This window comes from Thalassophryne amazonica, chromosome 10 (genome assembly GCF_902500255.1).
Source record: "Thalassophryne amazonica chromosome 10, fThaAma1.1, whole genome shotgun sequence".
In the NCBI taxonomy this organism is placed as follows: Eukaryota; Metazoa; Chordata; class Actinopteri; order Batrachoidiformes; family Batrachoididae; genus Thalassophryne; species Thalassophryne amazonica.
Window position 1 is genome coordinate 89192408 of NC_047112.1, and position 25088 is coordinate 89217495.

A 25088-nucleotide genomic window follows, 5' to 3' on the forward strand; every position below is an offset into this window, starting at 1 on the left:
GGTAACTTTTAGCTAATGGGCCTGTTCGGCCACAAAGAAAAATAAGCACTTGCAAAAGAGACCGTAAAAGTAAAACCAGAAGAGAAAAAACGAGAGAGGACAAGAGTAAAACAAGAGAAGAGAAAGGACGGCTTTGTCCTTGGCCTTTTTTAAAGCGGACTCTACATCACTAAGCTCCGCCCATTTGGTCTGTGATTTCACTCATGCAGAGTGTCAGAGTTCACATAGCTAAAGACATTAAGTATATTATTGTCACACACTTTGTTCTTAGGTTTTCTTAAACAACCACAAATATGAGTTTTTCTGGATACATTTTACAAACCACTGATTAAAAACAAAACATTTCACCCTGGCAAATCATTAATAATTCAAGAATCACATTTAACATACACCAAGTTACAAAAGAAAGCATGTCGGGTTAAATATATGCAAATAGTGTTTTGCTTAATTAGGCACACAAGAAAAACATTATAGCTTTCATATGTGGACGAAATAACATTCTTTGCAACACAAAGTGATTGTGTTTTCCCATTGTAAAAACCTGTAAGGAAAAACTGTGATTTTGTCAAGGTTCTGAGTTCATTGCCTTGTTATCTTTGAGGAGACATTCTGGCTGGTCTGGAAAGCTTCTCACATTGACGTGGTAATTAAAATGTCCGTTAACTTATGGTTGCAGGGACACCTTTCGAAGAATAACTGAATTATCACTCTGCTATCACTCTCACTCTGAGTGTTATGGCTGCAGGAGTATTCAGGAGACATCGCCAGTTGGAACCATCAGGTCAAAAGTGTACCAACAGTCTTTTAGAAAAGAGAATTAATGTACTTATTGGATTAATTCTGAATGCAGCTATCTTCACTACAACTGTGAGCGCTTCATCTCTGCACCTGAAGAATTTGGAGAAAAGAGAGTTGAATGAAAGGACAGGACTTCAAAAAGCCTTAGTGCATGCAGTGTTATTGTTTTCAGATCAGTGTGTGTGTATGTGTGTGTGTGTGTGTATGTGTACAATATAACTCAGAGTTTTTATGGGATTTACATGAGAGTTGGTGTAATAATTGAGTGTCAGTGATGGACAAAATGATATGAATGTGAGACAAATCGGTTCAAAATAAAGGTTATAGGCCAAGGTCAAATATTTGGCCTAATCTGATGCAGACAAAAGTGTGTGTGTGTGTGTGTGTGTGCATATGTGTTGATGGTTTAGGTCACTGGGCAGATTTAAAAAACTGAAAGAAAATTCCCACAAATTGATACAAATTAAATAAAAATGAGTGAGTATGCAAAAAGGGGAAGCCAGTGAGGGAAATCACCATGAGACCTACATGACAACCTTGAATGAATTGTATGCTTCTGAGCGTGTGATTGTAAAGATTTGTGCATATTTGTGTTACCCATTGAACTCCTTATTGATTTCTTTGTTTTTTTTTATTTTCCTTTTGACTATTTTTAGGCTGTATTTTGAAATAAATCAAACAGTTGTTTTTAAATAGTTGATGAACATGTTGCTTTGAGAAGCAAATTATAATATCATTACTGACAAACATCATGTCTTCTAGTCCATGTCATGAGTTTGGGAGCTAAATCTGTTTCCATTTTTACCATCAGCAAGGTTCCAGATGCTGCTAGTCCTTCCTCTTGGTCCACCCATCTGCTGTCCGTTGCTTTGAGAAGCAGATGTTAAAATCATTACTGATATACATCATGTCTTCTAGTCCATGTCATGAGTTTGGGAGCTAAATCTGGTTCTGTTCTTACCTTCAGCAAGGTTGCACATGCTCCTCGTCCTTCCCCTTGGTCCACCCATCTGCTGTCTGTTGCTTTCAGAAACAGATTATGAAATCATTACTGATATACATCATGTCTTCTAGTCCATGTCATGAGTTTGGGAGCCAAATCTGTTTCCATTTTTACCATCAGCAAGGTTCCAGATGCTTCTAGTCCTTCCTCTTGGTCCACCCATCTGCTGTCCGTTGCTTTGAGAAGCAGATGTTAAAATCATTACTGATATACATCATGTCTTCTAGTCCATGTCATGAGTTTGGGAGCCAAATCTGGTTCCATTTTTACCATAAGCAAGGTTCCAGATGCTTCTAGTCCTTCCTCTTGGTCCACCCATCTGCTGTCCGTTGCTTTGAGAAGCAGATGTTAAAATCATTACTGATATACATCATGTCTTCTAATCCATGTCATGAGTTTAGGAGCCAAATCTGGTTCCGTTCTTACCGTTACCAAGGTTCCAGATGCTTCTAGTCCAGTGGTGTCCAAAGTATTCCAGAAAGGGCTAAGAGGGTGCAGGTTTTCGTTGCAGCAACTACAGCCAGCGGGTGATTTCACTGATGAACTCATTCAATCTGCTCAAAGTGATGTTAATCAGTGAAATCACCTGCTGGAGTCAGTGGCTGCAACGAAAACCTACACCGTCTTGGCCCTTTCTAGAATACTTTGGACACCATTGTTATAGTCCTTCCTCTCGATTCACCCATCTGCTGTCTGTTGTTTTGAGAAGCAGATTATAAGATCATTACTGATATACATCATCTCTTCTAGTTCATGTCATGAGTTTGGGTGCCAAATCTGGTTCTGTTCTTACCGTCAGCAAGGTTCCAAATGCTTCTAGTCCTTCCTCTTGGTCCACCCATCTGCTGTCCGTTGCTTTGAGAAGCAGATGTTAAAATCATGACTGATACACATCATGTTTTCTAGTTCATGTCATGGGTTTGGGTGCCAAATCTGGTTCTGTTCTTACTGTCCGCAAGGATCCAGATGCTTCTCGTCCTTCCTCTTGGTCCACCCATCTGCTGTCCGTTGCTTTCAGAAACGGATTATGAAATCATTACTGATATACATCATGTCTTCTAATCCATGTCATGAGTTTAGGAGCCAAATCTGGTTCCGTTCTTACCGTTACTAAGGTTCCAGATGCTTCTAGTCCAGTGGTGTCCAAAGTATTCCAGAAAGGGCTAAGAGGGTGCAGGTTTTCGTTGCAGCAACTACAGCCAGCGGGTGATTTCACTGATGAACTCATTCAATCTGCTCAAAGTGATGTTAATCAGTGAAATCACCTGCTGGAGTCAGTGGCTGCAACGAAAACCTACACCGTCTTGGCCCTTTCTAGAATACTTTGGACACCATTGTTATAGTCCTTCCTCTCGATTCACCCATCTGCTGTCTGTTGTTTTGAGAAGCAGATTATAAGATCATTACTGATATACATCATGTCTTCTAGTTCATGTCATGAGTTTGGGTGCCAAATCTGGTTCTGTTCTTACCGTCAGCAAGGTTCCAAATGCTTCTAGTCCTTCCTCTTGGTCCACCCATCTGCTGTCCGTTGCTTTGAGAAGCAGATGTTAAAATCATGACTGATACACATCATGTTTTCTAGTTCATGTCATGGGTTTGGGTGCCAAATCTGGTTCTGTTCTTACTGTCCGCAAGGATCCAGATGCTTCTAGTCCTTCCTCTTGGTCCACCCATCTGCTGTTCGTAGCTTTGAGAAAAAGATTATAAAATCATTACTGATGCATCATGTCTTCTAGTCCATGTGATGAGTTTAGGAGCCAAATATGGTTCTGTTCTTACCGTTAGCAAGGTTCCAGATGCTTCTAGTCCAGTGGTGTCCAAAGTATTCCAGAAAGGGTCAAGAGGGTGCCCGTTTTTGTTGCAGCCACTACAGCCACAGGTGATTTCACTGATGAACTCATTCAATCTGCTCAAGGCGATGTTAATCAGTGAAATTACCTGCTGGCTGCAGTGGCTGCAATGAAAACCTGCATCATCTTGGCCCTTTCTGGAATACATCTGACACCACTGTTCGAGTCCTTCCTCTCAATTCACCCATCTGCTGTCCATTGTTTTGAGAAGCAGATTATAAAATCATTACTGATATACATTATGTCTTCTAGTCCATGTCATGAGTTTGGGTGCCAAATCTGGTTCTGTTCTTACCGTCAGCAAGGTTCCAGATGCTTCTAGTCCTTCCTCCTGGTCCACCCACCTGCTATCTGTTACTTTGAGAAGCAGATTATAAAATCATTACTGATATACATCATGTCTTCTAGTCCATGTCATGAGTTTGTGAGCAAAATCTGATTCTATTCTTACTGTCAGCAAGGTTCCAGATGGTTCTAGTCCTTCCACTTGGTCCACCCATCTGCTGTCCATTGCTTTGAGAAGCAGATGTTAAAATCATGACTGATACACATCCTGTTTTCTAGTCCATGTCATGGGTTTGGGTGCCAAATCTGGTTCCGTTCTTACCGTCAGCAAGGTTCCAGATGCTTCTAGTCCTTCCTCCTGGTCCACCCATCTGCTATCTGTTACTTTGAGAAGCAGATTATAAAATCATTACTGATATACATCATGTCTTCTAGTCCATGTCATGAGTTTGTGAGCAAAATCTGATTCCATTCTTACTGTCAGCAAGGTTCCAGATGGTTCTAGTCCTTCCTCTTGGTCTGCCCATCTGCTGTCCATTGCTTTGAGAAGCAGATGTTAAAATCATGACTGATACACATCCTGTTTTCTAGTCCATGTCATGGGTTTGGGTGCCAAATCTGGTTCTGTTCTTACCGTCTGCAAGGTTCCAGATGCTTCTAGTCCTTCCTTTTGGTCCACCCATCTGCTATCTGTTACTTTGAGAAGCAGATTATAAAATCATTTCTGACATACGTACATCATGTCTTTTAGTCCATGCCATGAGTTTGGGAGCCAAATCTGATTCCATTCTTACCAGTGGTTCAAGGTTCCAGATGATTCTAGGTTCCAGATGATTCTAGTCCTTTCTCTTGCTCCACCCATCTGCTGTCCGGGTCTCATACTCCTGGAGGCGCCGTGCAGCCCAAGTGTCAAAACCTGATGGTGAAGGTCTCCAGGAACTGCTGGCTGTGAGTCTGCCCTGAGACAGGCTTTGATGCGTGTCAATCCACCTTTGTAATGGCCTGATAAATTTTGTGACTGTGTAAAATTTGTTGTGTCCCCGTTCAAATTGATGTTTTTGAGACAGTTTGTCAATTGAAAACCATTGAATGTCCTGAATTTCATTCACAGTTTTTGGCTGAAAAATGGTGTCCTTGGACACACCAACAATTATATATAGCCCGGTCACCCGATTTGCTATTTTTACTTCAATATAATTGTGTTGGCAGATTTTGTTCTTAATGTCGAAACCAGTCTCCTCCTCCACTTCACGGATACCACAGTCTATTTGCTTTTCACCCTTGTCCAGTTTTCCAGAGGGAAAGGACCAGCGCCCATGGAAAGTCTGAACCAGCAACACGTCTCTCATGGTCTTGTCCAAAATAATGGCACCGTAGATGGGGATAGTCTTCCTGTACTCGTACCACTTCCGAAGGACACTGTGTACGTTCTCCCCATTGGGCAGCAGATAGGGAAAGTGGTTGAAGAAGAGGTGAACAAACTGTTCCAGTGACAGTTTTGGCAGTCTTGGACATTGGGGCATATAAACATCCAAATAATGCCAGTGGGCCTTCTCCATGTTGAAGCACAGCTGGTTCAGGTCGTCCTTGTCCTCGCTGTCTTGGATGAACTTGCTGTGGAGTTCTTCCAGGTGGGCGGTGAGCTTCACATTTTCTTGTCCTGTGTTGGTGGAAAAAAGGTAGTAAGTGAATGTCTGTGTTTTAACTGCTCAGAGGTTGTGCAGTCTATCCCAATCCTGGTCCTTAGGACCCAGAGCACTACACATTTTCCATTTGCCCCTGAATGCATCAGATCAGATCAGTCAGTTTTCATCTGCTTTCACCAACTGCCAGGGTAGCAACAGTCTCTCTGCATATGAGTAACATTTAAAGTGCATAATTGTTGTCAGAATCCCCCCCCCCCAGTCATCACTGGCAGATTTCAGGATGCATGTGCACCCACTTATTTCTCACACTCACTCATTTTCAGCCGCTTACTCCAACTGAGGGTCGTGGGGGGCTGGAGCCTATCCCAGCAGTCATAGAGCATGAGGCGGGGTACACCCTGGACAGGACGCCAGTCTGTCGCAGGGACACATATATACCCACACACCTACGGACAACTTAAAGTATCCAATCCACCTAACCCACGTGTAATTGGATGTGGGAGGAAGCCGGAGAGAACCCATGTGAACACGGGGAGAACACGCAAACGTCACACAGAAAGGCCACAGGTGGGAATCAAACCCATGATCTTACTGTGAGGCAACAGTGCTAACCACTCGGCCATGGTGCTGCCCCACTTTTTTCTACAAATTTTAAATCCAGACATCTCGGTGACCAGAGAGGATTGGACTGGGGCCTCTTTATTGAGAGAGTGGCAATCAACTTAGAACATGGTGCCATTTTGGCGCCAATTGTGCTGAATTTCTGAATTTAACTTTTTTTTTTTTTATCAGTTAACCACATACAGCAACACATCCAGGTACAGGAACTATCAAAACAAATATAAAAAATAGTTAAGCTATCAAATTTAAATAAATGTACCATTTCTGATTGATTATTTAATTAATTTAAAGCCTGATTTACACTTCTGCAGCTCTGTAACTCCGTGTCATGAAATGATGTGCGTGAAAGTTTTAAAGTTCTCCATCGCTGGATTATACTTTACGAGCTGGGGTACCCGGCACTGCCCGGGTTAACCTCTTTTAGACATAAGCCAAATGCCAATCATTTTAATCAAAACAATTGCCCAACATTTGTTTTTTTAATGATGATGTCTTATAAATATAATAGTTAATGGGCTAAAGTTTGTCCAGCATAACTATAAGAGGTGGACTCCTCAAAATAAGTGGAAATACTTGGTTAAAAGACAAAAACATTTGAAGTCCTTCATGCAGACTTTGTTTTGCAATCAAATTTATAAAAAAAAAAAAAATTGCACACAAAAGGTAGGTAACAGTAAATGTAAATATCAATGAATCCAAACTGAGGTCATGGTGTATTTCACTGTTTTTACATTGCAATTTTACAAACATAAAATGAATGTATTCAGACAGGAAGGCAAACTGGGTTGTACAGGATGTACAGTCAGGTGCTTTAACAGTTGAGAACATAAAGTAGCTGAAGGAAGGGATTAAATAAACAGAGATGGCCAACACATATACAGGGCTGGAAATTTGAATTTGCCTGATCATACCCACAGCCTCAGCCTAAGCATGTTGTTGTTTTGATGAGTGTGCTGTGGCTGTGCTGTGCTGAGTGTGCTGTAGAAAGGGATTAAATAAATAGAGATGGACAACACATATACAGGGCTGGAAATTTGAATCTGCCTGGTCATAATCACAGCCTCAGCCTAAGCATGTTGTTGTTTTGATGAGTGTGCTGTGCTGTGCTGAGTGTGCTGTAGAAAGGGATTAAATAAACAGAGATGGACAACACATATACAGGGCTGGCAATTTGAATCTGCCTGGTCATTAGAGGTGGGCGGATCAATCCTAATATCGATAATATCAATACCAATGCTGGTATTGATATTGAGCAATCCTCGTGTAAAAAGATCGATACTCAAGCTTTTTTCTCTCCTGCATGCACTGACTGCAGATTCATCAAAGTCTACTTTCTGTCTGTAAGAGCAGCACTGCGCTGTGTCACACAACGATTCCTAGATGGCCCGCTCCACTGCCGACCCGCGCTGACCGACCCGCTCCACTTTATAGGACGACCTGCTCCACTGTCTCAAGACGACCCGCTCCACTGTCTCAAGATGATCCGCTCTACTTCTCAGTTGAAAGAATCACTTATTTAATGATATAAATGTAGAAGGAATAACACTTACTAACCGACATGACTGAGTGAACATGACATTGTGCGCTTCAGATGACGTTTTTATATAATTTGTTAACAACGTTTAAAAAGGTGAATTTTGCTAGGGGATTGACAATAAGTTATCTGATGAATAAGAATGGAAAAACAAGTGAATGGTATTTGGTAAATAAGAATTCATTTTGAAGTTATTAATTCCAAGCGGACTCTGTCTCAGCAGAGAGCCGCACAGTGTTTGGAGCTGTGCAAACGGAACGGAGGACAATTCTTTTTTGTTGAATGGAACAAGACACAAGTCCCAGTTAGTGACTTTAATCCACACAAAAATGACTCATGATATTTTAATGGCTTTAAGAGAGGTTAAGAAGCGGACTTACTGCTTCTGAAGAGCAGCGAATCAAAGAGCCATGAGCCATTGAATCGAAGTATTGCTTCATTCATGCTTCAAACTGGAGTCGCGCTGTAGAAACGGTTGATTACACTGTCCAAAATAAGCGTAACGGTCCAAAATGATATTGTAACAGGCCGTAACGCAAGTTTGCACTAGCTAGAACCCTGAATAATGAGTGTCAATTGATGTGACAGGATTTGTGAAGTCATTGTTTTGTGGGCATATATATATTAATTTAAATTGTACATTACTTAATTTAATAAAAAACAAATATTGAGTGTCAAGTGATGTGTGGAAACTTCTCAGGGACCATCACAATATATTATCATACGACTATGTATAAGATCTGCATATATGGAAAACCACTATGCCGGTGTTATCACGGGGGTCACGGTAAGTTGTAAAAGAAGTTGGCTTAAATATGACAATGACAAAAACTTTATTTCTCCTTTAGTATAATGTGTCTCTAGTATTTGAAACTCGCTCCCCTTCCCAGGATGACTTGCTCCAATATCTAGGACGACCTGCTCCACTTTACGACTGAAGCGGGTTGTCCAGAAAACCGGAGCAAGTCGGCCAGTGCGGGTCGGCAGTGGAGCGGGTCGACCAGACACCCACACAACACGGAGTAGCACATCCTCCCCCCTCTGGTCTTTTGTTGTTGCGCCATCACGTGGCTCAGCGGCACCAGCCAACAGCCATGCAGGTAGGCTCAAACTGGCCCGCCCACTCAGCACTCTCCTCGAGTCAGCCCTCTACCTCAGGCAATTTTGTTTTAAGTTGTGTTGAGTGATATTTTTTAAACAAAAATGTTGATTGTGATAAAGTATTTTGTTGTCACAGACAATGTTTGGCGAAATTCTATCCTAGGTCTTTTGGATCCTTTGGATCTATGAAACTTAAATATGAAAAAGTATTGGTATTGGTATCGATATCAGCGATACTGGGCCCGTATTTACTTGGTATCGGATCAATACCAAAATTCCCGGTATCGCCCACATCTACTGGTCATACCCTCAGCCGCTATTTTGGGGGTAATTTTCAGTTCAACTTTTAAAAAAATGGTACCAGTTTGTTCCTCATGTCATGGGGATTCAGAATATATATAGTTTTTAGGGCTACATATAATAGTTTGGGAGTTTATCGCACATTGTACATCACTGTACGGTCTTACATAAATGGCTATTTTGGGGGTAATTTTCAGTTCAACTTTTTAAAAAAATGGTACCAGTTTGTTCATGTCGTTCTGGGAGAGAGTGAAGTTTGCCCTTCTTGATTATTGTTCTTTACAACACTGTTTGTCCTCTTTGTTCCAGACTAATATATATAATATGTCAAATTAGTTTTGCGTTTATTAAATTCCATGCAGATTAAACGTAGCAGACATGGATTACTTGTTATAATTGTTTTAGCAAGTTTTCAGGGTATCATGCATGCGGTCTCTTATTAACGTGACGAAAAGCATAAAAAATTACATTTTTGTAGTATAATATTAATTTACAAGTGTCGTGGATTCCCTATGTTGTTTTGACTGCAGCGACTCTCTGGCACACAAGGGTTTATGGGATACGTGAAAACCTCATTATCATGATTCAGAACATATAGTTTTTAGGGCTATATATTATAGTTTGGGAGTTTATCACAGACAGACAGACGTAGCCCTTTATGTATATAGATTCTAGACTAATTTGTCCCTCAACAAGCTTTTCTTTCTCCAATCATCACCTCCAAATTAAAAGGTAAGCTGTACAAGTTTCTCTTTTTCTGACTCCGTGCTGTAAATTTGCAGACTTTTCTGCCAAATGTATGTGATCCCGAAATGTAATCAACATGCGCACTGCAAAAACTATTAAAATATGATGGGAGACGAAGGAGTGAAAACAGAAAAGTGTCAAATCACAGCCTTTTGTGTCTGACTTAATAGGTGCACGTCAGGCTGCAGGTTCAGGTCTGAGCACAGTATGAAAAAAATAAAGAGTCTTTTAATCATGGTAATGACTCCCGTCCCACATGCGAGGGGTTTTAATGGAAATACATTGCAATTGGACAGGACCTTTTATCAGATGTGAGCGAAAAATCTGTTATAAAAAATGTGTTAATGGTGTCTATTACTTGGTAAACAATACAAAAACTTTGTGACTTTTTTTGTCTGGCGACTGCAAATATCCGGTTTATACAATGACGGTTTAGATGAGTTTTACTGTACATGGGACTGAACAATAAATGTACCCCTCAAAGCTTTGACAATGAAGTCATTTCCATTCCACACGACTGACTTTATTTTCACAAATTTGTCTTCTGTTCCCATCAGAAGGGAATCTGAACATCTTGAAGCCCTTGTTGTGTCTATTTGTGCATCCAAATGCACAACAACCTGGCATTTTCAGCAAATAAATAAATAAAAAAGCTGGATTTACATTGAGACTTTTCAGGTTTCAAATCCCACAAAACCTCGGAGAGGTCGCTGCGCTGCGAGATCTCAGTAAGGGCCCTGTCCCACTGGCATTTAGGAGGATTTGCAGATGGAATGTGCACAAAAGTGGCCCACATCCGCCACACAACCACAGTAACCGTGTAACATTCCTGTATGAGTCGGCCGCCATCCGAACACGTCCGTGATCATCCGCAGAGGCACGCATGTCCGCAGCCAGGATTTTTGAGCGGCTCAAAAATCCTGCTGCAGATGAGATCCGCATCACTGCCTGAACACATACTGAAGACATACGCAGGACATACACAACCAACGCTCCACATATCCCCTGTCATCCGCTGATATCCGCAACCGACAGGTTGGTGCGGCTTGGCGGCGGACCGGGACAGCGTGCAAAACAGATATGACGCGTGCCCAGCACGGCCACATCACGGTCGCAAATGGTATGTCGTGCATGCAGACAGTGGGCACGGATGAAGCGAGTGCATCACGGCCGCTGTGCCCCTCATGGGGGCGCCTCCGCGGTCCCCTTCGCTTCTGTTCCCTGTTATATCCGCTTTTCTTCCTCATGTATTCGCTGATCCACCCCGGGACATTTGTCATTTCTGCCCACCTTTGTTGTGGACGCTCAGCTTTTGTCTCCTCATTTCATACACAAATCCTCCTAAACGCCAGTGGGACAGGGCCCTAACATTGAGAACTGTATTGATACGCTCTGATCACACTAAACTTTAACCGCTTCACACAGACAACACCATTAACATCGCAACATAAAACTATTTTTATGTTGTGCCTAAAACGCTTGTGAATATACGAGGTCTGTCAATAAAGCAACGGTCCTTTTTATTTTTTTCAAAAACTATATGGATTTCATTCATATGTTTTTACGTCAGACATGCTTGAACCCTCGTGCGCATGCTTGAGTTTTTCCACGCCTGTCGGTGACGTCATTCGCCTGTGAGCACTCCTTGTGGGAGGAGTCGTCCAGCCCCTCGTCGGAATTCCTTTGTCTGAGAAGTTGCTGAGAGACTGGTGCGTTGTTTGATCAAAATTTTTTCTAAACCTGTGAGACACATCGAAGTGGATACGGTTCGAAAAATTAAGCTGGTTTTCAGTGAAAATTTTAACGGCTGATGAGAGATTTTGAGGTGATTCTGTCGCTTTAAAGACTTACCACGGTGCGAGACGTCGCTCAGCGCTCTCAGCCGCCGTCGTCAGCCTGTTCAAGCTGAAAACCTCCACATTTCAGGCTCTATTGATCCAGGACGTCGTGAGAGAACAGAGAAGTTTCAGAAGAAGTCGGTTTCAGCATTTTATCCGGATATTCCACTGTTAAAGGAGATTTTTTTAATGAAAGACGTGCGGACGGGTCCGCGCGTCGGGACGCAGCCGACGCGGTGCGGCGGCACAGGAAAAACACCTCCGTGTTGATAACCATTTGTAAAATCCAGGTGGCTTTTGATGGCTTTCAGTGGAGTGAGTATATGAGAAATTGTTTAACAGCAGGACATGTTCCAACTCGTCCTTAAGGCTTTCAACAGAGGTGTTTTTCCTGTGGCAGAGCGTCGCGTCGGCTCACAGCCGACGCGCGGACCCGTCCGCACGTCTTTCATTAAAAAAATCTCCTTTAACAGTGGAATATCCGGATAAAATGCTGAAAGGGACTTCTTCTGAAACTTCTCTGTTCTCTCACAACGTCCTGGATCAATAGAGCCTGAAATGTGGAGGTTTTCAGCTTGAACAGGCTGACGACGGCGGCTGAGAGCGCTGAGCGACGTCTCGCACCGTGAAAAGTCCTTAAAGCGACAGAATCACCTCAAAATCTCTCATCAGCCATTAAAATTTTCACTGAAAACCAGCTTAATTTTTCGAACCGTGTCCACTTCGATGTCTCTCACAGGTTTAGAAAAAATTTTGATCAAACAACGCGCCAGTCTCTCAGCAACTTCTCAGACAAAGGAATTCCGACAAGGGGCTGGATGACTCCTCCCACAAGGAGTGCTCACAGGCGAATGATGTCACCGACAGGCGTGGAAAAACTCACGCATGCGCACGAGGGTTCAAGCATGTCTGACGTAAAAACATATGAATGAAATCCATATAGTTTTTGAAAAAAATAAAAAGGACCGTTACTTTATTGACAGCCCTCGTATTCTCTGGGATTTTAGACATTGTTATTGCATTTGTTTTATGTAAACATGCGAGAATCACGGACTGTCTCTCCGTTATTTTCAATGGGAGCTGCTGTGAGCTCCGTTCACTTCCTGATCTTGTCGTTCTGGGGGAAAGTGAAGTTTGCTCTTTAATGTCTTGATTATTGTTCTTTACAACACTGTTTGTCCTCTTTGTTGCAGACTAATACAAGTCTATTAGAAAAGTATCCGACCTTATTATTTTTTTCAAAAACCATATGGATTTGAATCACGTGTGATTGCGTCAGCCAAGCTTGAACCTTTGTGCGCATGCGTGAGTTTTTTCACGCCTGTCGGTTGCGTCATTCGCCTGTGAGCAAGCTTTGAATGAGGAGTGGTCCACCCCTCTCGTCATTTTTTCATTGTTTAGGAATGGCTCAGAGACTGCCGCTTCGCTTGATCAGAAACTGTGAGGGACATCAAAGTGGACACCATTCGAGAAATTCAGATGGTTTTTGGTGAAAATTTTATGGGCTTCAAAGAGATTACGGAGTGTTACTGTCGCTTTAAGGATGGCCCAGAGCAACTGGTGGTGCGCCATGCTCCGAAGCCACCATCGACAGGCTGAACGACCATTTCATTTCTAAACGGATGGCTGTATGGATCCGTGACCATCGTGTGCAATTTCTCTGGTTATCACAAGAGCTGGACATCAACCATTTTCTGTCAGATTTCACTTTTAACAAGAGATTTTGTCATGGAAAGTCGAGCGGAGGCTTCACGCATCACGATGGATTCACTACTGGAACGAGACAAAACCACCTCCGTTTTGGTCTCACAGGACGGCTTTGAGATGGCGTTCAGACAGCTGTCGGTGGATTTTCCTTCGAGTGATTATCCGAGAAATTGTGGATGTGCCTGGACATGCGAGAACATGTCCTGTGAGGCTTCATCACGGCGTTGCTTTGCGCCATGCGGCACCGCCGCGACGAGCGGAATTCCTCTGCACGTCTGTCTCAATGTGCCGAAAAAGTCTTTTCACAATTCCTGTGCTAGCCAGATGACGTCCCGGATAAAACACAGCGTCCAGTTTGGAAATGAATGGCACATTCCACTGTTACAGGAATTTTTGTCATGGAAAGAGGAGAGGAGGCTTCGCGCATCGCGGCGGTGCCGCATGGCGCACAGCAACGCCGTGATGAAGCCTCACAGGACATGTTCTGGCATGTCCAGGCACATCCACAATTTCTCGGATAATCACTCGATGGAAAAACCACCGACAGCTGTCTGAACGCCATCTCAAAGCCGTCCTGTGAGACCAAAACGGAGGTGGTTTTGTCTCGCTCCAGTAGCGAATCCATCGTGATGCGCGAAGCCTCCGCTCGGCTTTCCATGACAAAATTTCTTGTTAAAAGTGAAATCTGCCGGAAAATGGTTGATGTCCAGCTCTTGTGATAACCAGAGAAATTGCACACAATGGTCATGGATCCATACAGCCATCCGTTTAGAAATTAAATGGTCGCTCCACCTGTCAATGGCGGCTTCGGAGCACGGCGCACCGCCAGTCGCTCTGGGCCGTCCTTAAAGCGACAGTAACACTCCGTAATCTCTTTGAAGCCCATAAAATTTTCACCAAAAACCATCTGAATTTCTCGAATGGTGTCCACTTTGATGTCCCTCACAGTTTCTGAAAAAATTTTGATCAAGCAAAGCGGCAGTCTCTGAGCCATTCCTAAACAATGAAAAAACGATGAGGGGGTGGACCACTCCTCACTCAAAGCCTGCTCACAGGTGAATGACGCAACCGACAGGCGTGAAAAAACTCACGCATGAGCACGAAGGTTCAAGCTTGGCTGACGCAATCACACGTGATTCAAATCCATATGGTTTTTGAAAAAAATAATAAGGTCGGATACTTTTCTAATAGACCTCGTATATATAATATATAATATAATATATATAATATGTCTGAAATTTGGTTTGCGTTTATTAAATTTCACGCAGATTAAACGTAGCAGGCACGGATTTTTTGTTACAATTGTTTTAGCAAGTTTTCAAGGTATCATGCATCAGTCTCTTATTAATGTGATGAAAAGCATAAAAAATGACATTTTTGTAGTATAATATTCATTTACAATTGTCATTGTGTGGATTCTCTATGTTGTTTTGACTGCAGCGACTCTCTGGCACGCAAGGGATTATGGGATACGTGAAAACCCAGAATGCAGATAGATTAACAGTGAACGTTATTTTGGCCCCAAGATGCCACCACGAGTCATGTGATTGTTTTTTCCCGACTTGTCATGTTGCTTGCTACTCTCTGAATAAAGCGACTCTTCTTTGGACCAGCTCTGTTTGTTCATGTTCCCAAACAAGCCAAAGTTTGAACATTGGTCTCCATGTAAACATCTCAGCCTGTTTTAATTCATACCTCTGAACCGGAACCCATTGTGGACTAGATGCTGCCGCTTAAATGTCAATCAACAACTTTCTTCTTCTGCAAATAAACATTTGTGTTGTAGACCAAACGGCTCCCCCCCCAAAAATCGGTCCGCCTGCCTTCACTGCACATGTATCATTTGGGACCACAGCAGCTCGTCTGAGACGGACTCTCTTAACCCAAAGCAATCAAATGGATAAATGGGATTATTAACCATCAGATGACAAGGTAAAACCTCTTAAATCATTCTAAAGTCAGTTTTAAGCAGAAATGAGGCCATTTTAAGCAGAAACGGGGTGAAACTCGATGACTCTTTGAAATGACCGACGCGCAGTGAACACATCAGCGAGCAGCTTGTGTAGCCGCAGCACATTGTTCGCTTCATCCATCTTTTATGATGAAATAATGCTGAATTTATGTGGAAATGATTGTTGTACAAAAGCTTCAGATATCTGTCACTAAGATAGATGATGACTGGAGTGCAGTTTTAAGCAGCAACAAGGTGATAATCCGTGAACCGCAGCAAATCACACATGCGCAGTTAAGGCGGGGTGGACTGATTTTTAGGGCGGACTGTTCGATTGGCGACACTGATTTGAGCATCCTTTGATACATTTGTAAAACAGCTTAAATGCGGTTATCTGTTTTGTAACCCTTACCATGTGTCATTTGCATTAGCAAGGAGTGCTAACACACAGACAGCCTCAACAAAATAATTTGTTGAGGCTGTCTGTGAAACAGCACAATAATTTGCTGTTTTATGTTATGCTAACACTCATATAAGTTTGTTAACAATACTTTGCTGATTTATTACTGACCGTGCAGCATTAGCAAGCATAAAATCAAAACAGATAGCTTTGTTAACAATGCTTTGCTGTTCTATAAATGACCTGTGGCATTAGCATTAGCAAGGCAGTGCTAATTGTTTTATATCTCTGTCCATTTAGTGTTAGCAAGGTAATGCTAACAGCCAGATAGCTTTATCAACACTTTGCTGGTTTATGTCATGCAAACACTCAGATAACTTTGTTAAAAAATGCTTTGCTGTTTCAGAACTGATCATATGGAATTAGCAAGAAATTGCTAAAAATAGCTTTGTCATGAATTTTCTGAGCAGATCAAATCAGTCAGTTGGAAATTAACAGCTTGACCAACTGTCAGGGTGGCAACAAGAATCTCTATGCATATGAGCATCATTTAAAGTGCATATTTGTTGTCAAAATCTCCCCAGTCGACTCGTAACTGACAGATCTCAGGATGCATGTGCACCCACTTTTTTCTACAAATTTTAAATCTTGACAACTTGGTGACCATAGAGGTTTGGACCAGCTCTGTGTGTTCAAAAATGTTCACAAACAAATTAAAAGTTGGAACATTGGCCTCCATGTAATCATCTCAGCCTGTTTTATTTCGTACCTGACTCTGAACTGGAATTCATTGTGGAATAGATGCTGCTGCTTAAATGTCAATCAACAAATTTCTTCTGCTACAAATCAGTTTTGGTCTTTTCCTGCCAACTGATTGCTGGAAACTGAAACACCAGCACAAACTGTTGGCCTTTATAGAATTCTGGCAGTTGATCTTCAGCACAGGAGCTATGGTTCATGTTATCACAGATAATTAGTATAGTAATAATGAATGTTTTTGAGTTCAATGGCATGAATATTTCATGAGGTGAAAGCTGGCTTTCACTGAATTAAATATTTGTTCAATATTTGTTTTATATAATGGCTAAAATAGATCCTTGTCATTTGATATTATATTAATTCATAAACAACAGAAAAGGGACTTACATTTTGGTGCGTCACTGCACTGACTTTGCGCACGTCCAGAAAAAAAAAGAGTTGGTGTATGAGCCTAACTCCAACGAAAAATCATGTCTGAGATCAACAATCAAACACAAACTTTAAATACGAGTACAAAAATAATTCTGGTCTGTTAGAAAAGAAACCGACCTTTTTATTTTTTTCAAAAACTATATGGATTTGAATCACGTGCGATTACATCAGACAAGCTTGAACCCTCGTAAACTTTAAATACGAGTACAAAATTAATTCTGATGATGTCATCCGCGATGCCATGCACCATCTTCGTGTACTTCCAAAAAAAAAAACAAAAAACCCAAAAGAAAAAAAAACAGGCTGTGTACTTCCTCAGTGCAGCGAAAAAAATTACATCAGAAATTAGGCCAGCTTTTCATTCCTAACAGCTCTTCATGCGTCCAGATGGCTTACAGCACAGTGGATTTGTTGCACAAGTGCACATTGTGTGTGCGCACAGTGCAATGCTACCAAACGTATGGAACCAAATTTGCACCCTAATGGAACCAAATTGCACTCTAAAGGCAATGCATCACAAGTGGGATGAATAATCCATGTCACGTGACATACAAAGCACCAATCAAATGACAAGGATCCACTCAGCTGTTATAAAACAGCTCATAACTGGAAGCACTCAGAGTGCAAACCTCCGCCAAGGCCATGGGGTCACTGACGCCATAACATCTACACGCGGTGGAATCATTGAACCTAACAAAGTCTAACAATGATGTTTGCTCAGTAATAAAAAAGTTTATCTGCTGTGACTAGATAGCATGTATCCTTAGCGCTTGGCATCACAGTTTATTGCAACTTGCACCTTTCCCAGAAGCTACTGTCATCTGAGCACTGATATTGATATTGCATGTGCTTATAGACAAAAACAAATAAGAGACAAAATTCAATTTATTATTCAACTAAACTGCAAATATATGAATTTTTTAACATTTATGAAACACTTCTCTAAACAAGGCCATAGGGTCACTGACCCTAAAGAAATTCCCTCCTTGGCACAGCGATCTATTCAACAATTCAGTGTTACAACCAAAACTATGATACATACACTTTTCTTTCCTTTATAGTTGACATCCTTGACCATGAAAACATACCACTAGAACTTGGAATCACTTTTATGTCTTTATTAGTTCAAACGTTATTGTATAAAAACGATTTTTCGGTAATGGCGGTTTTCTTCTGGATCTAGCTCCATAACAATTGAAGCTACATCAAATCTGATGACACCTTACTGAATCAGTACAGATTCAGCTACAATTTGGTGTTAGTTGTGCATCTTTAGCTTCATTTGTCACCTCACACTGACACATTTTCTATTTTCCCTATATTTTTGCATATTCTGGATCACCAGATCCGGAATCTGGATCCGATCATCACCAAACTTTGTTGTTTGATAGAACATTTGACTATGTTACACCCTAATTTTTTTTCAAGCCTTTCTGCCTTGTTTTTGTGGAGTTAGAAACTAGAATGTCAAAATTCCCCTTATCCCGCAATGGTGAAGAATCCTTTAAAAAATCTGTTGATCCGGATCATGATCCGGATCACCACTAAAATTTAATCACTTGTTCCTCTTGTCATTTCCAACCACTCCACAAAATTTCATCAAAATCCGTTCAAAACATTTTGAGTTATCCTGCTGACAAACAGACAAAGAGACAGACAGAGAGACAAACAAACAAACGACCGAAAACATAACCTCCTTGGCGGAGGTAACAACCAAGGAACCAATGAGATTAGTTTTCATCTGCTAATATATGAAGCTCTGGTTCCATCCACTCCATGTTGTTGGAACCTGTAGCATACGAGGTCTGTTAGAAAAGTATCCGACCTTATTATTTTTTTCAAAAACTATATGGATTTGAATCATGTGTGATTGCGTCAGACAAGCTTGAACCCTCGTGCGCATGCGTGAGTTTTTTCACGCCTGTCGGTTGCGTCATTCGCCTGTGGGCAGGGTTTGAGTGAGCACTGGTCCACCCCTCCCGTCGGAATCCCTTTGTATGACTACTTGCTGAGAGACTGGCGCTTTGCTTGATCAAAATTTTTTCAGAAACTGTAAAGCACATCCAAGTGGACACCATTCGAGAAATTCAGACGGTTTTCGGTGAAAATTTTAACGGCTGATGAGAGATTAAGGAGTGTTACTGTCGCTTTAAGGACAGCCCACGGCTCTGGACGGTGCGCCACGCCCCGAGCCGCCGTCGTCAGCCTGTTTCCAGCTGAAAACTTCCAAATTTAAGCCTCTGTTGACCCAGGACGTCATGAGAGAACAGACAAGTTTCAGAAGAGGTCAGGATCAGCAGTTTATCCGGACATTCCACTGTTAAAGGAGATTTTGTAATGAAAGACGTGCGGACGGATTCGCGTGTCGGCACCCAGCCGCTCATGGCGCGGTGCCACAGCAAAACACCTCCATTGGAAGTCTCACAGGACAAGTTTGAACATGCCCAGCTGTTAAACAATTTCTCAGATACTCACTCGACTGAAAGCCATCGAAAACCGCCTGAATCTTACGAATGGTTATCAACACTGTTGATAACACAACTGTTTGTCTGTTTGTCAGCAGGATAACTCAAAATGTTTTGAACGGATTTTGATGAAATTTTGTGGAGTGGTTGTAAATGACAAGCGGAACAAGTGATTAAATTTTAGTGGTGATCTGGATCACGATCCGGATCCATGGATTTTTTAAAGGATTCTTCACCATTGCGGGATAGGGGGAATTTTGACATTCTACACTCAACAAAAATATAAACGCAACACTTTTGGTTTTGCTCCCATTTTGTATGAGATGAACTCAAAGATCTAAAACGTTTCCACATACACAATATCACCATTTCCCTCAAATATTGTTCACAAACCAGTCTAAATCTGGTGTAGTTTCTAACTCCACAAAAACAAGGCAGAAAGGCTTGAAAAAATTAGGATGTAACATAGTCAAATGTTCTATCAAACAACAAAGTTTGGTGATGATCGGATCCAGATTCCGGATCTGGTGATCCAGAATATGCAAAAATATAGGGAAAATAGAAAATGTGTCAGTGTGAGGTGACAAATGAAGCTAGAGATGCACAACTAACACCAAATTGTAGCTGAATCTGTACTGATTCAGTAAGGTGTCATCAGATTTGATGTACCTTCAAATGTTATGGAGCTAGATCCAGAAGAAAACCGCCATTACCGAAAAATCGTTTTTATACAATAACTTTTGAACTAACAAAGACATAAAAGTGATTCCAAATTCTAGTGGTATGTTTTCATGGTTAAGGATGTCAAATATAAAGGAAAGAAAAGTGTATGTATCATAGTTTTGGTTGTAACACTGAATTGTTGAATAGATTGCTGTGCCAAGGAGGGAATCTCTTTAGGGTCAGTGACCCTATGGCCTTGTTTAGAGAAGTGTTTCATAAATGTTAAAAAATTCATATATTTGCAGTTTAGTTGAATAATAAATTGAATTTTGTCTGTCATTTGTTTTTGTCTATAAGCACATGCAATATCAATATCAGTGCTCAGATGACAGTAGCTTCTGGGAAAGGTGCAAGTTGCAATAAACTGTGATGCCAAGCGCTAAGGATACATGCTATCCAGTCACAGCAGATGAAACTTTTTTACTACTGAGCAAACATCATTGTTAGACTTTTTTAGGTTCAATGATTCCACAGCGTGTAGATGTTTATGGCGTCAGTGACCCCATGGCCTTGGCGGAGGTTTGCACTCTCTGAGTGCTTCTAGTTATGAGCTGTTTTATAACGGCTGAGTGGATCCTTGTCATTTGATTGGTGCTTTGTATGTCACGTGACATGGATTATTCATCCCACTTGTGATGCATTGCCTTTAGAGTGCAATTTGGTTCCATTAGGGTGCAAATTTGGTTCCATACGTTTGGTACCATTGCACTCTGCGCACACACAATGTGCACTCGCGCAACAAATCCACTGTGCTGTAAGCCATCTGGACGCATGAAGAGCTGTTAGGAATGAAAAGCTGGCCTAATTTCTGATGTAATTTTTTTCGCTGCACAGAGGAAGTACACAGCCTGTTTTTTTTTTTCTTTTGTTTTTTTTTGTTTTTTTTTGGAAGTACACGAAGATGGTGCATGGCATCGCGGATGACATCATCAGAATGAATTTTGTACTCGTATTTAAAGTTTACGAGGGTTCAAGCTTGTCTGATGTAATCGCACGTGATTCAAATCCATATAGTTTTTGAAAAAAATAAAAAGGTCGGTTTCTTTTCTAACAGACCTTGTATATTATAAACGTTTGACTTTATTTGCATGTCTGCCTTTGGGAAATGGGCTGAGTCGCATCCTGAACCAGCCCATTGAGCATCAACCATAATTAAAGTGTTGATTTTAGTATTGCCAACTTGGCGACTTTCTCGCTAAATCTGGCCACTTTCCAAACCCTCTTGATGACTTATTTTCTCAAAAGTGATTAGCGACAAATCTAGGTACTTTTCCTGGTGTCACTGGAGAATTTTCTGGTGTTTGGCGACTTGTTCTCACAGAGCGGCAGCGGGTCTTCCCATCTCAGCTGCAAAACACTGAGCGGAGGGATATCTACAGTCCTCCACGTTCAAAGTGCAAATGAAATACGCACTTGCGATGCCTCCGCAGCCTCACTCAGACTCGCTCAGCATGCTTATCTCATTCGCCGCTCTCTGCCTCTGTGACTAATTAGACTCCAGACTTTGAAAAGCCCTGGCCTTGAAAATTTATTTTACTTTGGTCAATTTTAATGGCAAAATAAATAAACAAACCAAAAATCAAGTTTATTTGTAGTTCTAAATAATTTTTTCTTTTTTCCTTTCCTGCAGCATCTGTTATGACATCATACTATGCAAATTAGATGATGACATCATATAACAATTTCTAGACTTTTAGGACAGCCAATACTTTTCTTACTGAGGAGCTGACAACACTGGTTGATTTTTGGTTAAAAACTGGATGTTTTCTGGTCTGAACATCCTTTGATACAGTTTTAAATGCAGTTATCTGTTTTGTAACCCTTACCATGTGTCATTAGCGTTAGCAAGGAGTGCTAATGCACAGACAGCCTTAACAATTTCCTGTTTTTATAATTCTGACCATGTGGCATTAGCAAGGCAATGTTAACACCCAGGTAACTTGTGAAAAATTATTTGGTGTTTTATAACTGACCAAACTTCATTGCCATTAGCAAGGTAATGCTCCCACTCAGATAGCTTTGCAAATAATTTGCTGTTTCATGTAATGCTAACTCTCAGATAAGTTTGTTAATAATACTTTGCTGATTTATTACTGACCATGCGGCATTAGCAAGCAAAAGCTAAAAATAGATAGCTTTCTTAACAATGCTTTGCTGTTTTATAACTCATCTGTGGTATTAGCAATAGCAAGGGAGTGCTAACACAGACAGCCATAACAGTAAGCTGTTGTTTTATATCTCTGACCGTGTGGCATTAGCATTTTGTAATTTAGCAATCTACCTTCTGCCCCCAAAAAGAAAACCCTCCTTTTCTTTGTCAATCATGACAAAATAACACAATTCACAATAAATATGTGAAACTTTAGCCGTAAAACATAACTTTGCTGAAGTGTTGTGTGGGCCGCTGAAGAGGAGGTACTGCTGGCCCACCATCACCAGAGGGCGCCCTGCCTGGAGTGCGGGCTCCAGGCACCAGAGGGCGCCGCCGCCTCACGGGAGCAGCCTCGGTGACAGCTGTCACCCATCACCTGAGACAGCTGACGGCAATCATCAGTGGGGTATATCAGCAGGACGGCATCTCCACCTCATTGCCGAGATATCGTTCCTACCAGAGAGGTAACATATCAAAGCCTACTGAGTACACAGTTTTGACTGAGCTAGTTATTGGTTTACTGTTCCAACGAGAGGTGGAGGTACCTTTCCTGCCGTTCGGAGTTCTGGGTGCAAACGCGCCCCCATCTAACTGTTCTTTTTCCCTCGCCAGCAGTACCAGGTCCGACACGCGGAGGCAGTGGCCACCTGGGAGTTCGGGACTTGGCGGCTCCAGTATTCCCGGGGTCCTGTGGCGGAGGAAGCCGTGTGGTTCCGGTTTTACCTTGGAGAGGCGTCTCCTATCTTCGAGCCTGCCCACACGACACCTTTGTGTATTGACTTTTGTCCATTTCTGTAATTGGTTGTATTCGTTGTGCACATTCACAACATGAAGACCAAGTAACTTACAAATCAAGTTTATCTGCTGGTTTGCTCACTCTACCAAAACGGGTAACTTTTAACCCTGGTTTAAGGGCCTCAGGTGTAACCACTGGGAGTTCCTTGTTGGTTATGTTGGAGTTGTCTGTCTCTGAGTTTGCAACAGGATCCACATTTTCTGGTGTGGCCCTGGAGGGTATTGTTGTGAAAGTGTCGTGACACGGACCCACAACAGGGGGCGTTAATGAACGGACAATGGATAAGCCAAAAAGTAACAATTTAATGGTGTGAATCGCACAACGAAGTACAGACAATAACAATATGGTGGAATGTCAATTATACACAAGGTGACGTGTGGGCAGGCTCGACGATAGAAGACGTCTGGCGAGAGCTGAAGAACACCGGAGCCGCCAAGCCCTGCGCCCCAGGTGGCCACTGTCTTCAGCAGTCAGACCCGGTACTGCTGGCAGAGAACAGAGACAGTACTGATGAGTGTGAGTTCGCACACTCAGTAATCCCACAGTCTGTATACAGTTAGGAGGGAAAACCTCCACCTCCAATCACACACTCGTGCAGCTCCCGATATAACCACTTATCTGGGTGGGGTGGGAGGCGAAGCCGTCGCAGTCCACACCAAACGCCAACTCAACAGACAGGGTATCCGTCCCAGGAAAACGGCTGCAAAAGAGATCAGACTGATGCTCGGGTTAAGGTTCAGCAGAGAAGTAATTACCTGAATGGTAGCTGATTTCTCGGCGGGGAGGTGGAGTTGCAGTCCGGCCTTTATGATGGTGGTGATGGGTAGTGGATGAGTGACAGCTGGTACGGATGATGGGTGACAGCTGTCACTCCTGGTCGCTCCGAGGCCCTCTCGTGCTTGAAGCCCGCACTTCAAGCAGGGCGCCATCTTGTGGTGGTGGGCCAGCAGTACCTCCTCTTCAGCGGCCCACACAACAGGTATGGCCAGAAGGTGGTGCCTGTTCCTTCTGTAACGCTCACCTTGTGTCGTCTCCACTATGTATGACCTGGGTGTGGAGCTGGCACTCTGAACCACAGCTGGCATTGTCCATTGTTTTCGTCCATCAAGTTTGGTGAGCACAGGGTCCTCTGGGCTCAGTGGTGACAGCCACTGCACTCCATTTCTGCGATTGTAAAATTGTGCCTGCTTCTGTTTAGCTGAAGCATTAGCTTGATGTATCTTCTCGAAATCAGGCCAGCGTGGGTTCAGACTATCCTGTAGAATGGGCAAGGTGGTTCTGAGCTTCCTGCCCATTAACAGTTCTGCAGCACTGGCTCCAGTGGAGAGTTGGGGGTGGCTCTGTATGCCATGAAAGCCAACAGGGGGCCATTCTGTTTCAGAATGGTCTTTGCAATCTGGACAGCCCGCTCTGCATGTCCGTTGCTATGAGGGAAATGTGGAGATGACGTGATGTGGGTGAAGTCGTAGTCCTTACTAAAGTCACTCATCTCTGCAGAGGCTAGCTGTGGTCCGTTGTCACTACTAGCACCTCTGAAATACCATAGTGGGGAAAAGTAGTCCTAAGCCGAGATACAACCTGGCTGCTTGTCATTGTAGGTAAATGTAAGATTTCCACAAACCTAGAAAAGTAGTCAGATACAATAGGAAGTTCTGCTTTTTGAACTCACATAGGTTTATTGCTACTCTCTGCCATGGCCTTAACAGGAGTACAGTGTGAAATAAGGGCTCTTTCCACTGTGTGTTTTTTTTCTCTGTGCAGTACTGGCAGTGCTGCACTTTCTCGGCTATATCCTGTCTCATTTTTGGCCACCATACTGACTGTAAAGCTCTTTCCCTACACTTAGACCCTGGTGCCCATCATGGATTCTGTCTCGGACTAGCTCTCTCATGTTTACAGGAATCACGATGCGGCTCGCTCTCGCAATCAGGCCATCTAGCTCAGATAACTCTCCTCACATTATAGAAGTCTCTTATA

General features: G+C 42.3%; 1 protein-coding gene and 1 long non-coding RNA gene across 4 annotated transcripts; both read right to left on the reverse strand.

Moving 5' to 3' along the window:
• Positions 1–1747: 1747 nt before the first annotated feature.
• Positions 1748–4419, reverse strand: LOC117519161. 3 transcript variants are annotated; one of them, XR_004563190.1, is made up of 4 exons: positions 4262–4419; positions 3274–3335; positions 2595–2812; positions 1805–2133 (listed from the first exon to the last, which is right to left on the reverse strand). It is a non-coding gene; the product is annotated as an uncharacterized LOC117519161 (long non-coding RNA). The 3 variants fall into 3 exon arrangements; XR_004563191.1 differs by lacking the exons at positions 2595–2812; positions 3274–3335 and having other exon boundaries at positions 1748–1821; positions 1916–2133; positions 4262–4399; XR_004563189.1 differs by lacking the exons at positions 2595–2812; positions 3274–3335 and having other exon boundaries at positions 4262–4409.
• A 347-nt stretch (positions 4420–4766) lies between these two features.
• On the reverse strand, positions 4767–24406 carry LOC117518154 (m7GpppN-mRNA hydrolase-like). Its single transcript, XM_034179213.1, has 2 exons — positions 24133–24406; positions 4767–5644 (listed from the first exon to the last, which is right to left on the reverse strand). Exons 1-2 carry the CDS (start codon positions 24404–24406, stop codon positions 4776–4778), a joined length of 1143 nt encoding a protein of 380 aa, XP_034035104.1. The 3' UTR covers positions 4767–4775.
• Between the last annotated feature and the right edge of the window lie 682 nt (positions 24407–25088).